General features: G+C 42.7%; 2 protein-coding genes across 3 annotated transcripts; one reads left to right on the top strand and one right to left on the bottom strand.

Annotated features, from left to right (window-relative positions):
* Positions 1-434: 434 nt before the first annotated feature.
* Positions 435-10,706, bottom strand: cyp4t8 (cytochrome P450, family 4, subfamily T, polypeptide 8). Its single transcript, XM_086078898.1, has 12 exons — positions 10,192-10,706; positions 9,348-9,492; positions 8,655-8,699; positions 7,076-7,203; positions 6,260-6,384; positions 6,016-6,170; positions 4,345-4,451; positions 3,224-3,414; positions 3,009-3,142; positions 2,426-2,490; positions 1,965-2,047; positions 435-921 (listed from the first exon to the last, which is right to left on the bottom strand). The coding sequence occupies exons 1-12, from the start codon at positions 10,375-10,377 to the stop codon at positions 750-752; spliced, it is 1,536 nt and encodes a 511-aa protein (XP_085935024.1). The 5' UTR covers positions 10,378-10,706; the 3' UTR covers positions 435-749.
* Positions 10,707-11,124: 418 nt separating this feature from the next.
* med18 (mediator of RNA polymerase II transcription, subunit 18 homolog (yeast)) lies at positions 11,125-14,034 on the top strand. 2 transcript variants are annotated; one of them, XM_086078899.1, is made up of 3 exons: positions 11,125-11,881; positions 11,953-12,055; positions 13,385-14,034. In XM_086078899.1, the coding sequence occupies exons 2-3, from the start codon at positions 11,983-11,985 to the stop codon at positions 13,939-13,941; spliced, it is 630 nt and encodes a 209-aa protein (XP_085935025.1). In that variant the 5' UTR covers positions 11,125-11,881; positions 11,953-11,982; the 3' UTR covers positions 13,942-14,034. The 2 variants fall into 2 exon arrangements, with proteins under 2 accessions (XP_085935025.1, XP_085935026.1); XM_086078900.1 differs by having other exon boundaries at positions 11,953-12,059; positions 13,389-14,034.
* Positions 14,035-14,348: the final 314 nt, after the last annotated feature.

The following is a 14,348-nucleotide window of genomic DNA, read 5'->3' as shown; positions in this document are numbered from 1 at the left end:
GCTGTTATGGAAGTTACCTGCCAAGTAAAGTAAAGTAAAAATATATATAAATAAAACTATCATGTTTTCGCCAGTGACTCCTCTTAAATTTGACGAAAAAATGGCTTTATCTGGTAACTTGATTAATTGCTGTAATAATCAATGCAATACACGATTCTAAATGAATTGAATAGTGACGGCCCGATTGCAAGTTTACGTCCGTTGAAAGTGAGGTTAAGCATTTTCCCCTAAAGCGATTTATAAATGAGTTGCTCTTGTTCTTGACAAATTTGACGTTCCACTATCCTGAATTCAAAACTAACGAAGCGTCTTACATGGAAAGAAACTTCCAAGTCATGATCCTGGGTGAACTTTGAACTCACTGGGCCACTCAATAACTACTTTTAGCTCAAAGGTCTAAGGTTCGCGCGGTGTAAAAAAGTTCAACTCTGAGGAAGTGTTGCCACATTCACTCTTATTACAAATCAATGTAACAAAACATGATTAATATGACATTTCTAGCTGCAAAAGGGAAAAGTGCATTAACGGTCATGCATTGTTATTCTTGAAAAAAAAAAAAAGAAAGGAAAAAAAGGAAAGCGTTGCCAACAGATAACTTGCACATGAACCGAAACGTTAATAATAATAATCAAATAAACACCAGTCACCTTAACGAAGACTAAACGAAAACGTGCAATAAGCGAGATCGCAGGCGGGGGTCTCGGGGACGGCAGGACGGCCTGGGTGCAATTTTCGCCGACGCGATGAGCTCAGACGTCCAGAGGTTTGATCCTGATGTGGATGCCGTTGAGCGAGCGGAGCACCAGTCGAGGGATGATCTTGGGCTTCCTCGTGGCGTCCTCCATCAGCTCGTACCGCCTCAGAATCGAGGACACCGCCACTTTCAGCTCGTTCATGGCGAAGTTCTGACCGATGCAGTTCCTGCAAAAGTGGGAACGCGCGCACACTTAATAATAAGATCCAATTAAGGGCTACGATATATGAATTTAAATGAGCAGTCGGCATTTTGTTGCTGTGAGAGGCGGCGGCAAACTAAACGTAAAACTAAAACATACGTCGCACATGCGTTACCATGACGACAGCAAGGGTTGAATATTTACAGCAGCAAAAAGCGCAGCAACCAACGCGGATTCTGCCTTTGGCCGCAAAGCAGCGCCAGATTCCAGTTCAGGTAAGCCATTTTTAAACTGAAAAGACAAACTTTTCCATGGCACGATAGCGGGCATGTTGCTGTGTTGTTAACTCGTTGACTCGCAGCCATTCTCACTGAAGCAACCCCCTTCGCTCCCGGCTGTTTTATTGGATTTGGACTGATTTTGCAGGGCCCACAGAATATTGTGTTCTATTGCTATGAAAACATGGAAGCTACCAAAAGAAAGTTTAGAGTCTCTTCTTTCATAAAAAAATAAAAATATTTGTATCTGATTCCGTTTTGCAGCAATTAGCATTAGAATATAGCTCAGTTTCATCATTATTCCCATTCCTGGTGTTTGTTGCAACGTGGCCCTGGCTGATCTCTTATACTCTGCTGCCACCTGTTGGGCGTTTTTTTGTAATTACTACCATTGTATGCTCTTGCATAAATAAACGTTTAAAAAAATAAGTATAAATATTGTTGTATAAATACGTTTTTGGGACTATGGCAATATGTAAAATAGAAAGTTTTTGGGAGCAATTGAGTTAATAATCGTAATAATCTTCGCTTTGACTTATTTCTACGGTCGTTATACGGCATAGACAGAAATTGTCCTTTTTTTGGGGTTGTAAACGAACAGTTTTGTGTCAAATGAAGTGAAAATGGATCCTTTCCCTCGACACACCTGATGATCGCCGACAGCTCATTGGATTAAGAGCGACTTGCTATTTGGAAGCGGATCAGTTCTTGAGTTTACAAAGAAAATGTGTCGGCTTCTTGTGTTTGGTGCCAAAAGCTTGAGGATTCGCAGCGTCTCAAACAAACTGACCTGGGGCCGGCAGAGAAGGGCACGAATGCCAGCGGCGGCCTTGTGGAAATGTTTTCTGGCAGGAAGCGAAGTGGGTCGAACACCTGCGATGACAAAAGAAAACACAAATCAGACCCTTGAAGGGAGATTTGGAAAACGGCAGGATGGCATCATGCAAAATGTGAGCAAGAAGAAGAAAAAAATCACATTCTGCCCTTTTCTGTTTTTTTATAATTAGCAGGCCCGCGAATAAGCGGTTCAGATAACGGACGGACGGACAAACGGACGGACGGATATCATCAGTGGTAGAACAAAGGTAGGTTGCACAAAATTCAGCTTTCTTCCAGTGGACAAAGTCTCATGTCTAAAATGAGGCATCGCTGCCATCTACTGGTGGTTGTGCGCCAGGAAAGTGTATACCATTCTCGTTGACAAAAATGGCACTGAATGTTAAAGTGTCTTCAACAGCAGCAGCAGCTTACATTCGGGTTTTCCCAGACTGTCGCGTTCCTGTGGAGCGCGTACACACTTGTGCCCACGAGAGAACCTAGAAAATATAAAAAAAATAGATTTTTCAGGTGTGGAACTGCCAATGTGGAGTAAACATTTTTGACTTGACGAGTACGTCGTTCGAACATACTCGTAGGCTAAATGCTATAAACGTAGCATAGCATATTTTCCCATAATACCACAGCATTCGGCGCACAGAAATATGTTCCAAAATTAAGTAAATAAACATTGTAAGTACGTTCGAACATACTTGCGAGTACGTTCGAACGTACTCGGCAGTCCAAAATGTTTCCTCCACATCGGCGGGTGCGCGCTTGCGTATGGAACGCAACATTGTGCATAATCATTTCAAACAAAGTGCATTTGAACAAAAGCTCCATTTTTATTCTGGAATTCAATATTGTTATCTTCGGGAGGTTTGTTTAAAAACATTGAACTGATTCTCTGACCGTCGAAAATGATGCCCGACGCCATTTGCAAAGACAGAGAAAACGGCGTGCAAGCCCATCGTTGATCTGCAAGTCCTATTTTTTTCTGTGTTTTGACACATCCCACCTTCTGGCATGGTCCTTCCATCCAGGAAAGTCACGTCTTTGGTGAGTTTTCGGGCCATTCCCGGCACAGGCGGGAACAGCCGCAGCGATTCTTTGATGCACATGCTGGTGTACGGCATTTTGCCAAGATCCTCCCTGGCGAGGACAATCCCTCGCTCATCATCAAACTCTTCAACTGTCAAAGTGAGGCGCCGGTGGTCGGAAATATGTTCTTACCACTGAATGTCGTCTTTGCCGTCCAGGACTTGGGCGATCTCCTCCCGGCACACGTTCTGGTGCTCCGGGTGGCAGGCCAGCGTGTGCAGGACGAAGGAGATGCCGCTGGCGGTGGTGTCGTGACCCTCAAACATGAACGTGTCCACCTCGGCTCGGATGTCCTCGTCCGAGAGTCCCTGTTGATTCTCGTCCTTCGTGGAAAACAAAACAATCAACTCATTCGCTCCCAAAAACGTTCTATTTGAAATATTCCCAAACTCCCAAAGACGTATATTCATGTTTTTTTTTATTTTATGTTAGAGCATACAGAAGGCTTTGATGCAGCCTCAGAACTGAAGAGAATGTTTGAAGCAATGGTAGTTATTTAAAAAAAACGGCCAGCAGGTGGCAGCAGAGTATAAGAGATTAACTAGGGCCATGTTGTGAATAATGATGAAACTTAGCTATACTTTTATTCCAGATGAAAGAAGAGACTCAAATTTTTCTTTTGGTAGGTTCCATGCTTGTATTGCAATCGAACACAATTTACTGCCGGCCTTGCAAAATCTGTCCAAATCCAGTTCAAAAAGAAGAAGGCGGTCGCTTCAGTGAAAATGGCTGCCAGTCAATGAGTTCATCACAATACTGTGTTTGGACTATTTGGGGTGCATTGAACACATTCCTGTCTGTACTGTAATTGTCTCAATCTCAAATTTGAGGTCAATCCAAGCACAAATTTGGGAGCTACGGCCTGCTGAATTTGGACATTTTGGGGGAAAGGGGCGTGGCCACTTTCCTTGCAACCCTTATATCTCAGGAACTACCGGGTCAATCTTCACAAAACAAAGGATTCCAAATCTGTAATCATTTGAGTCAAAAATATCCACCAACAAACGAGTCTGAGCCCAAATGTGTTATTCGACGCCAAAATGTGTTATTCGACGCCAAAATGTGTTATTCGACGCCCAAATGTGTAAACGAGTTGATTATGCGCAGTTTGCAACCTGAAAATGCTGTCAAATGCTGCGTCTGCCGTAATTCCGAGACGAACAATTGCACCATCCGAAAAGCTCTCGGCGCTTATTGTCGTTCGTGATTGTCCGCAACGAGACGATCGTGTGGCTCAACTTCTCTCAACTTACTCGTGCCAAGAGGAGAATGTCCAGAAAGTCCAAGTTCCTTTTGGTCTGGATTCCTTCCGGCTCCTTCGCCTCCTTCAGGACTTCTTTTCTCTTTCTTATCACTTCCTCTTTGAAGAGACAAAGACAGAAAAGATGTGTCGTTTCATGCCAAATTGGCTTTCACCAAGCAGATTTGGATTGGAATAAAACTTGGTGTACTCGTTGATAGCGATGCCACGACACTAACTCTAAAATCTGAGGTCAATCAGAGCAGCGGTTTGGGAGCTACGGCCTGCCAAACGAGGGCATTTTGGTCAAAAGGGGGCGTGGCCACTTTTATCTCAGGAACGACTGGGTCAATCTTCACAAAACTGTTTTTTTGGAAAGGAAACCAACAAGGGTTCCAAATCTGCTCATCATTTAGACAATTGGTGCATATTTTAGTAACTTGACCTTTTGACCTATAATTTGACCTTGAAATTGACCTTGTGGATCACGTCAACGTTTTTTCTTGAAATGTAATCGCTCACGTGTTCTCTGAAAAAATATAGTGCTGTCACTATTGAATATTTTTACAATCTATCGATTATTCAATGTATTAATTGACTTAACGGATTTATTTGAATTTTGCATTACAAAACCAATTTTTCCCTAATTACTGTTTATTAAGCAGTGATTAGTGTTTATTTTGTACTTTGTATTCATATAGGGATTTAAAAAAAAGGGTTACGTTACCGGTTCGGCCATTGTTTTCCAAAGTAAAAACCGATGTTTGCAAATGTCTAACTCATTCACTGCCATTGACGGCTATAAACGTCAAAAATTCATTTCAACTATTTCTATTAGTTTAACATTTTTTCCACTTTTGTTGAAAATCCAGATTTTTTTTTATTGTACATTTAGTTTTGCACATAAAGTTTGTGATTAATTGCAAGTTAACTAGTGAAGTCATGCGATTGATTACAATTAAAAACTTTAATCACCTGACGCCCCGAATTTTTAATAATATTTTCTTTCTTTCTTTTTTTATTCATTCACCGCCGTTGACTGCTATAAACGTCAAAAATTCATTTCAACTATTTCTATTAGTTTAACATTTTTTCCACTTTTGTTGAAAATCTATATTTTTTTCATTGTACATTTAGTTTTGCACATAAAGTTTGTGATTAATTGCAAGTTAACTAGTGAAGTCATGCGATTGATTACAATTAAAAACTTTAATCACCTGACGCCCCGAATTTTTAATAATATTTTCTTTCTTTCTTTTTTTATTCATTCACTGCCGTTGACGGCTATAAACGTCAAAAATTCATTTGAACTATTTCTATTAGTTTAACATTTTTTTCCCACTTTTGTTAACAAGAGTATGAAAACCTAGAATTTTTTTATTGTACATTTACAACATATAGAATTTGGGATTAATCGTGAGTCATGTGATAATAAACAAATAATAATCGCCTCTTGCCCCTAATTTTTAATCATCTTTTTTTTAATGAATTTATGGCAGTGAATGAGTTAAACACAGAAGTTAATCCGTTTTCTTTTTTTCTAAACGCAGAATTTCATTGAATACGCAATGAATATCTAAAAATGAGTTTGTTTAAAATGTTCATTTTGTGTTTTGTGTGTGACGCGACAACCGCAAAAGCTACTTTTGCCACCATTTTGAGCGCCGCTGCCCACGTTTTTTACCTGTATGTCGGTGAGCCAGCTTGCAGGCTCTCCTGTACCTGAAGCCGTGCGGGCTGAGGTAGAAAATGAGGTCGTTGTGGTAAGGAAAGGTCCGGAAGCGCAAGTTGATCAAATGGGTGAGCTGGTACACCGATTTGATGTACTCGTTTGTTCCGCTGGAAGCAGAAAAGCAAACGTTGATCGTTCGTCACGGAACGCCACGTGCGGCGCCGACGCCTGGCGCCGACGCCTGGCGCCGACTCACCTCTCGGTTTGACAGTTGCTGTTGCAGCTGAACGCGCACCTCATGATGGTGTCCAGCGTCATCAGGCTGACGTGTTCGAACAGCTCGAAGGACTCGCCGGTCCGTGAGTAACGCTCCCATTTGTCCTAGCGAGTCCACAAGTTCCGATTTATGCTTTTCTTGCTCAAAAATGAATTTATATGCAATACAGAGTTGCAACATAGCCGATGATCTCGTGATCCTTACACGCCTGAGCCCTACGTACCACAAGATGGCGCCAAAGCACTACTTTTCGAATAGGCAGGGCTTTAAAAACTCCTCTTTTCATGTTAACATCGTTTATTGGTACCAAACTGCCACAAGATGGCGCCAAAGTTCTGCTTTCTTTTCAAATAATTTGAACTGAATTTGCAAGTACTGATGGGTTGTGTTTTTTTTGGGACCCAAAGTGCTGCTAAAGTGCATTTGAATGTGACTTTTCCCTGTGCTTTTTTCCTCCAAGTTATAAAACATGCTAGCCAATGATTTCTCTCTCCCCGAAGGTTCAAAGTACTCACTCGCTATACAAATACGCTCAATGAGTTGAGGCTGTGCTCGTGCGCGGCAAGTTGTCATCGCAGAGCCATAAACACAATCTGGGTCAAGATTTAGTATCAGACGTCACAAGTGTCGATTCTTTTAAACCACTACAAACGTTTCCACCGGTGCTTCACGTCAATGATTCAATATTGATTTCCATTTACAAGATTTGCATGGATTTTTGAAAAGTGAAGTCAATTGAACGTTTTCATTCCATTTCTTTTCTTTTGGTCTGTTAAACATCATAATAGTCCTCACCAACATGATTTGAGCAGATTGCGACATCAACTTGAGGTGCGATTTCAGCACGTCATAATGGAAACCCGGCGTCAGGAGCCTTCTGTGGAGGAACCACTTGTGACCGTGAGACACCAGCAAGCCGTCACCTGCGGACGCGAGCGACATCGATGCAATCGTTACGGGAAAGTAAGACAATGCAAATACTTGGGTGCTGAACTTGAGTCGATTTTTTTAGGTATCTGTACATAAAGTATTTTTCGGATTTAGATTTTTTTTTTTTTTACTTTCTACCTTCGGCGAATGACAAAACGGCATAAAAACGATGGAAATAGAGAGCAGTGAAGTCAACCGCGATTGAGATGACTTTGATCGGGAAAAAAATGACAGGTTTCCTAACGGCTTGGCCTCTCGTTGGGTTTCCATCCAGCCATTTTTTGTGGAATTTTCAAGAAATGCGAAAATAAAACTGAATGGAAACGCTAGAAATTCGCGAAAAGGCGTTTAAGCTTCGAGGGTGTGGATTTTGAAGCATATCGAAAAAAGGAATATGCGAATGTTGGCGATGGAAAAAGGTTTTTGCCAATAAACGCTGGCAAGGCCGGATACACGTCGCACGATTTGACCAGATATTAACGTCACACGTACGTTTGTAGTCCCAAAGCAATGTCGGGCGATAAAAGAATGTGTGTGTATTTCAAAACAGAAATATTTTGGAATTAATTAAAGAAGCGAATATTCATGTTTTTTAGATTTAGAAAACAGCAAAGAAACGCTACAGTTGATCAAAAAGTACGCAAGCAAACTCGTGCGACGTCATCGCACGGCCGCAGTCGCTTCCTGGTCTTCTTCTTTTGAATGACTGGCGGATCACATCTCTGGTGTTTAGCGCCACCTACAGCGGCGGAGTCGTCTCTCAATATTCGCAAAAGAAGGACGGATGGAAACGGGCAGAAGTCGCCATATATTGTTTTTTGCAATCATACTTAACCATATTTACCGTTTCATACGTAGCTGTGGATGAAATATTGAATCATCGTAATTGTTTTATGCTAGCGGCGCACAACTCGCCATTCATTTGATTGTGAGCAATTCTGGTCTTTCAATATTTTATTGTGGCCCACTTCCTCTTTCCGTAGCAACGTGACTGACATCGTGCGACGGGTTTCACGCCGTTCACTTGAATGAACCCTGAAAGGTGTGCAACGCCTGCGAAGATTTTACCACAAGCTTCACAATTTCATCCGCAGGTACAAATGAAATTTGAATTACAGTGAAGTATTGTTGTAGCAAATGTTTTTTGCAGGTCTAAAAAAACAAAACAAAAACATTCTGAAGAAACTTATACAGGGAGTTTTTTGAAGTATTTTTGTTATTGCACAACTTTGGGAACATGCTTTTTTTTGGTTACATAACAATTGAGCTAATGCTAGCTAGCGCTTTCTTCTCAGTTCGCGCACTATGCATGTTCATAAAGAGCAAAACTATTTTGTGTGCAGCGAAGTTTTTTTTTTTGTATCAAGTCATAAAAACGGGAACTGGATATACTCTAATTACTTTTGGCACCTCTGGCAGCGGGGGGGGGGGGGGCTTGTCTTACCAATCCAGGTCTTGATGAATTTATATGCAAAATCATCTTTTGGCTCTGTAAGGTAAATAAGGAGACACAAAGTCACATGACATGAGATCATTAGATTATAGAATTATTCTGAAAAAAACTCCTATATTAAACAATAACACAATTCAACAGCATGCGACTGCGCTGCATGCATCATTTGGAGCAGCTGGTGAGAAATCTAAAATTCTGTAGCAATTGTTTGAAGTTGACCCGAGTAGAGATGCGCATGTGGATTTTGGTGACGGTTCAAAGCATGTTGGTATCTATAAGCGAGGTTACGTTTAGCTTATGAAGCCTACAGTCGTGCTCGAGTTTACGTACCCTGGGAATGTAAACGCAACTATATGATCTATAACTAGTAACAAATAAGGCATAACAAAACTAATATTTTGGTATGTCTTGAAATGATCTTGTGAAGAATTCCAAATTTAGACTAAAAACAAATTTGTGTTTGGCTGAGTCTGATGGAAGTGTGCACTGAAATAATAAGAATTGGGAAAAAAATAAGTCATCATTTAAACATAACTAAAAAAAAAAATGTATGCGTTGCGCAATTCTATTGGTCTCTTAAATTGGGTTGTAAAAGTATGTCTGGGCCTTCAGATGGTTTTGCGGTCTCGCATGCTGACCTTCATTATTATCTGTTATAGTAAAGAATGAAAATACACGAGACACCTGTTGACGTCAGGATGCTTTTCACATAATCTGGATGGTGGATGTTTATGTAACAGACACAGGGGCCGAACCACAGAGGGAACGCGTAGGGATACTGCTCCCCCCATTTGACCATCTGGTCCAAGTCCGTCCCGTCTTGTTTGAACTGTGAAACAAAACACGAGAGAGAGAGAGAGAGAGAGAGAGAGAGAGAGAGAGAGAGAGAGAGAGAGAGAGAGAGAGAAACAAGAGAGAGAGAGAGAGAAACAAGAGAGAGAGAGAGAAACAAGAGAGAGAGAGAGAGAAACAAGAGAGAGAAACAAGAGAGAGAGAGAGAGAGAGAGAGAGAGAGAGGGAGGGAGAGAGGGAGAGAGGGAGAGAGGGAGAGAGGGAGAGAGAGAGAGAGAGAGAAACAAGAGAGAGAAACAAGAGAGAGAAACCAGAGAGAGAGAAACAAGAGAGAGAAACAAGAGAGAGAGAGAGAGAAACAAGAGAGAGAAACAAGAGAGAGAGAGAGAAACAAGAGAGAGAAACAAGAGAGAGAGAGAGAGAGAGAGAGAGGGAGAGAGGGAGGGAGAGAGAGAGAGAGAGAGAGAGAGAGAGAGGGAGAGAGAGAAACAAGAGAGAGAAACAAGAGAGAGAAACAAGAGAGAGAGAGAGAGAAACAAGAGAGAGAAACAAGAGAGAGAGAGAGAGAAACAAGAGAGAGAAACAAGAGAGAGAGAGAGAGAAACAAGAGAGAGAGAAAACAAGGCTGACCAACAAGTGTCGTGCATGCAAAAGCGTTTGAGTTGCACGAGACTGGCTGCGCGCGCATCATTCAGCATCGCAAGCCCAAAGTTCTGGAAGATCTTCTGTTCCTTACCTGCAGGACATGCCCAAAGAACCAGTGCCCCGGCGGTCCCGCGAACGCCTCAAAGTTCCGAAAGGCATCCCGCCTCCGGATCAGGATCACGACGAGCTTGTAGACGACGGCGACGAGGCAGAGCACAGCAAGCGAGTATTGCACGGAGCGGTACGACGGCAGGCCGAGAGACTCGCTGAGCGACATGTTTTGATTGCAACGGCAACGAAGACGAGAAGAAAGAAAAGCGCCACTAACTTGTGCAGTTGAATTCGCTGGCAAGGAGACGTGACGTCATTGCAGCGCGATGGGCGGGGGGTTGAGCAGAAATTAATAATGTACTCGCGGACTGCATTGTTCGCTTATCTTAAAAGTCGCGTGGATGTTTGCTGGCGCTATGTTTTCATACTTGGCTGACTGACCAAAGTGCTTTAAGTCGCGCCCAATTCACGCTCTCTCGCGCGTTACTTGACTTCTTCCTCCAGGTGGCACCAGTGCGTCCAAGAATGGCTCAGCTGTTTAGATGACGTCAGGCAGAAGCGTATCAAAGCTGCAAAACAACAGCAGCAACAAAAAACAAGTCAAGATAAAGAAAAAGTAGCATATGCGCAGTGGCAGAGGCAGTAAAGAAATGAGCATAAAGTGGAAGGAACTTTTGCAAAGTGGTTAATAAACAATTGTAATCTAAGATATTTTGTTTGTGTAAATGTCATTTAATACATTGTTGTTGTTTAGATTTGTACGCCAGAGCAAAAGCCAGAGCAAACTGTAGTTTGCAAACCGTCGCAAAACACAGTAAGTGATACAGCACATATTATTTCAATTTTCAGATTTACCAGTAGGTGGCGGAAATGCACCATTTCATTGTTTGCCAATCGTCTCTAGACTATATGTCACGGAGGAGGCGGGACTTCCGACTTTTTACCCATCAACTTGGTTTCCGTTTCCGGTTTGCGTGTGGGCAGCGTCCCAGTATTTGCCGCTTCCGCCTTTGTGCCCCTCGGTTGTATGTTCCTGTCGACGGGTGCGAGGCTGCGAGTGTGTAGTGTCTGTCTCAGTGTACGAAGCATTTCAGATAGCCGAGACGCCCTCCCGCCGATGAGCGGGGGAGCAGGGGTGGGGGTGCGAGTGTAAGTGTTGGAACCCGGAAGTCCGTGGCATCTACTCTATTATTCACAAGAAGAAGAAGAGCAGTAACGATGAAGTACACGAGTGGGTAGCGAAAAAGCACAACTTTTACTGTAGTTTGTTTACTAATGTCTTCTATAGCTTCCCAGACAAACCTGCTCTATTTTAGTCGCGGCGTATTCAAACAAATTTTAACCACCGTCCAAGTTAACGAGCTGCTAGTTAGCTTCCGAGCTGCTAGTTAGCTTGCGAGCTGCTACTTAGCTTGCGAGCTGCTACTTAGCTCGCTAGCTTACAACGCTCTACTTCGATTGAATGAACAGACCCGCGAATATCCCCCATCTTGTCTGGTGCCTTTATGTCTTGAATAACAAGTCGCGACATTGAAAAGTTTGATTAACAGGACGTTGTTTGGATGACTTAACTCTCAAGCGCGGTGACATTTCTCGAAAGCTACACAAAGTCCACCGCGAGGCCTACTGGATCCTCGCGGTTTCTTGCGGAGGCTAAACCGAGCCTCATCGACGGACAGCGGCTGTCTTTGCCGGTGACCTTCAGCAGCTGGAGCTTCAAAAAGTCAAAGGTGACCCACCACTGTTTTTCTGCTAACTTTGCCTGATTCTTTACTTAAAAATGTTGTTTCATAAATGATAGAATTTAATTGCAAGCCGTTCCTGAAGAGAGATGGAGGCTCCCCCAGTCACTGTGATGCCCGTTACCGGCGGCACCATCAACATGATGGAGTATCTTTTGCAAGGCAAGTTCCGTTCACATAGGAAACACAAATTTGATGCAGAAACTTGAAGACCTGAAATACGAAAAGCCCTTACACTATGGTTAAATCGAGCCATACTACCATACTACTGTTGTACCCAAACAAAAACGTTGATTGAGGTCTCGATACCAATTTAATTTAATTTATTTAGGCACATATTAAAAATACTTATAAACACAATAAAACAAATGCAGTTGTAACACATTTGGGGGGATCCCAGGGAAATGCCAAAAAACCCTCAAGAGCTTGAATAGCAGGGTTCCCTTCGGTCAGTTTTTAAGAGCAGCCAGAACAAACAAACACAAGATGGGAAACAAATCCAAATCAAGGTACAGCAATTATTATGGTGTAGCTTCAATGTTAAGCCTTTTTTCCAGCGATGGCTTTATTATCGATATATTGTGTATCATTTTTATTCGAGATGTTTGCACACTCAATGTACACAGCAAAAACAACTGAACCACTGTGGACAATCTTAAGATAGTAAACAGCATTTGAAGGCAGTGCCAGTATGTAGTAAGCCCATTTAAGTACCGATATGTCACACATTTCGCAGATCACTCACAAGGGTCCTTTTGGCCATAAAAATAAAATAATCGAAAATAAATGGGGCCTTTTCTCTCGCGGTGGCCTTGCACACTGAAAGGGATGCAAACTTGGGACAGGTGTGCTTTGGGAACATCAAAAAGAGAGGAATCCTTGTTCGAGAACAGGAAGTGGTACCACAAGTACTGAAACATTGAGCATTTGGATGTGTGGAGGTCATATTAAGTGTTTTGGAGATGTTATACTGTCTAATAAATCAGAACATTTGCACTTAAACAGCAAGTTTATATTGTTATTATTTTTTATTAAATCTGCTCATCATATGGCTGGGCATTATGGGCACCCACAAAATCATTATTATTTTTATGTGTTTTTTAAACGCTTCAACATTTTATTAACGTGAAGTACTGTAAATAAAGAAAAATGAAGAAAAAATAATACTTTGAAGGGAAAATAACATTATGGTGTAATAAGTTGCAATGTCTAATTTTGACCAGCAGAGGATGATGTTTGCTGCCTTACCAGACGCTCGGATTGTAGCATTGAGATGGCAAACGTTATGAATATTTTTGTGTTTTACAAATAAATGAAATACAAAATGTAGAGAAATCCTTTTTGCGCCACACAACCACTGTGATTGCTCGCCCCGTTTGAGTGAGCCAATTTGCTCGCAGCCGATCACCGTGCTCGAGCTGCAATTGATTGCGATCACCAACCTGGCCTCGGCGTGTGTCATTGAGAACCGCGTTGTTTATCTGACTTCAGGAAGTGTGTTGGACCAGGCCTTGGAAAGCCTTTTGCATCGCCTTCGAGGCCTTTGCGACAACATGGAACCCTCCACCTTCACGGACCACGAGCTGGTTTATCTGCTGAAAGGCCAGCAAGGTAACCCTTTTATCCTGCGGGCCCGCCGCTCCCTCTCGCAGCCGGCGGCCCCGTGGCACTTGCGCTACCTGGGCCAGCCGGAGGTGGGGGACAAGAGCCGGCACGCGCTGGTGCGCAACTGCGTGGACGTGGCTGCCTCGCACAGCTTGCCCGACTTCCTCAACGAGATGGGCTTCCGCATGGACCACGAGTTTGTGGCCAATGGGCACATTTTCCGCAAAGGGGCCATGAAAGTGGTGGTCAGCAAGCTGTCGCGGATCCTGGTCCCGGGGAACACGGACAACACGGAGCGTCTGTCGCTGTCTTACTTGGTGGAGCTGAGCGTGTTGGCGCCTGCCGGCCAGGACACGGTGTCGGAGGACATGCGCTCTTTTGCTGAGCAGCTCAAACCTCTGGTTCACCTGGAGAAGATTGACCCCAGCAAACAGAGACACTGAAGGACCTCCCCTCGCGTCCTCGCGGACATGCGAGATCTCACGTTTGTTTTTCCGTGTTAACACCAAATGAAATACACGTCACCATTGACCTAACACTGTCGTCCGTTTGCTTTATTTAAGGGAGCCACTTAAGAAACAAACCAAAACATTCACACCGTTGAGATGTTTATCACTACCGAGCACCTCGGGAAAAAAATGGTATCACTGATTTACAGCGTATTTCATACACAACGTAACTCAACATGTCACACATACTGTCTTCAAAGTTTTGAAAGCAGCTATTACAAACGTAAAGAGATTTAAAAGCAAAGTAAAAAAAAGCTTACTAAAAGCGTACAGTGCAACATTTTCAAAATCATAAAAAACCCTAATGATAGGTATGAGAAAAGCATTTACACTTTATTGGG

The sequence above is a fragment of the Leptonotus elevatus genome, chromosome 6 (genome assembly GCF_054856555.1).
Source record: "Leptonotus elevatus isolate MCC_2025b chromosome 6, RoL_Lele_1.0, whole genome shotgun sequence".
Taxonomy (NCBI): Eukaryota; Metazoa; Chordata; class Actinopteri; order Syngnathiformes; family Syngnathidae; genus Leptonotus; species Leptonotus elevatus.
This window is presented reverse-complemented; position numbering and strand designations above follow the sequence as displayed.

What these genes read in the sequence shown, in the direction of transcription:
- med18 (XM_086078899.1), top strand. Translation starts at nt 11,983, where the DNA reads ATGGAGGCTCCCCCAGTCACTGTGATGCCCGTTACCGGCGGCACCATC. An exon ending in GATGGAGTATCTTTTGCAAG is followed by an intron (nt 12,056 to 13,384) that starts GCAAGTTCCGTT and finishes ATCTGACTTCAG; the next exon opens with GAAGTGTGTTGGACCAGGCC.
- cyp4t8 (XM_086078898.1), bottom strand. Translation starts at nt 10,377, where the DNA reads ATGTCGCTCAGCGAGTCTCTCGGCCTGCCGTCGTACCGCTCCGTGCAA. An exon ending in AATCTGCTCAAATCATGTTG is followed by an intron (nt 6,385 to 7,075) that starts GTGAGGACTATT and finishes TGGACTCGCTAG; the next exon opens with GACAAATGGGAGCGTTACTC. An exon ending in ACATTCTCCTCTTGGCACGA is followed by an intron (nt 3,415 to 4,344) that starts GTAAGTTGAGAG and finishes TTTTCCACGAAG; the next exon opens with GACGAGAATCAACAGGGACT.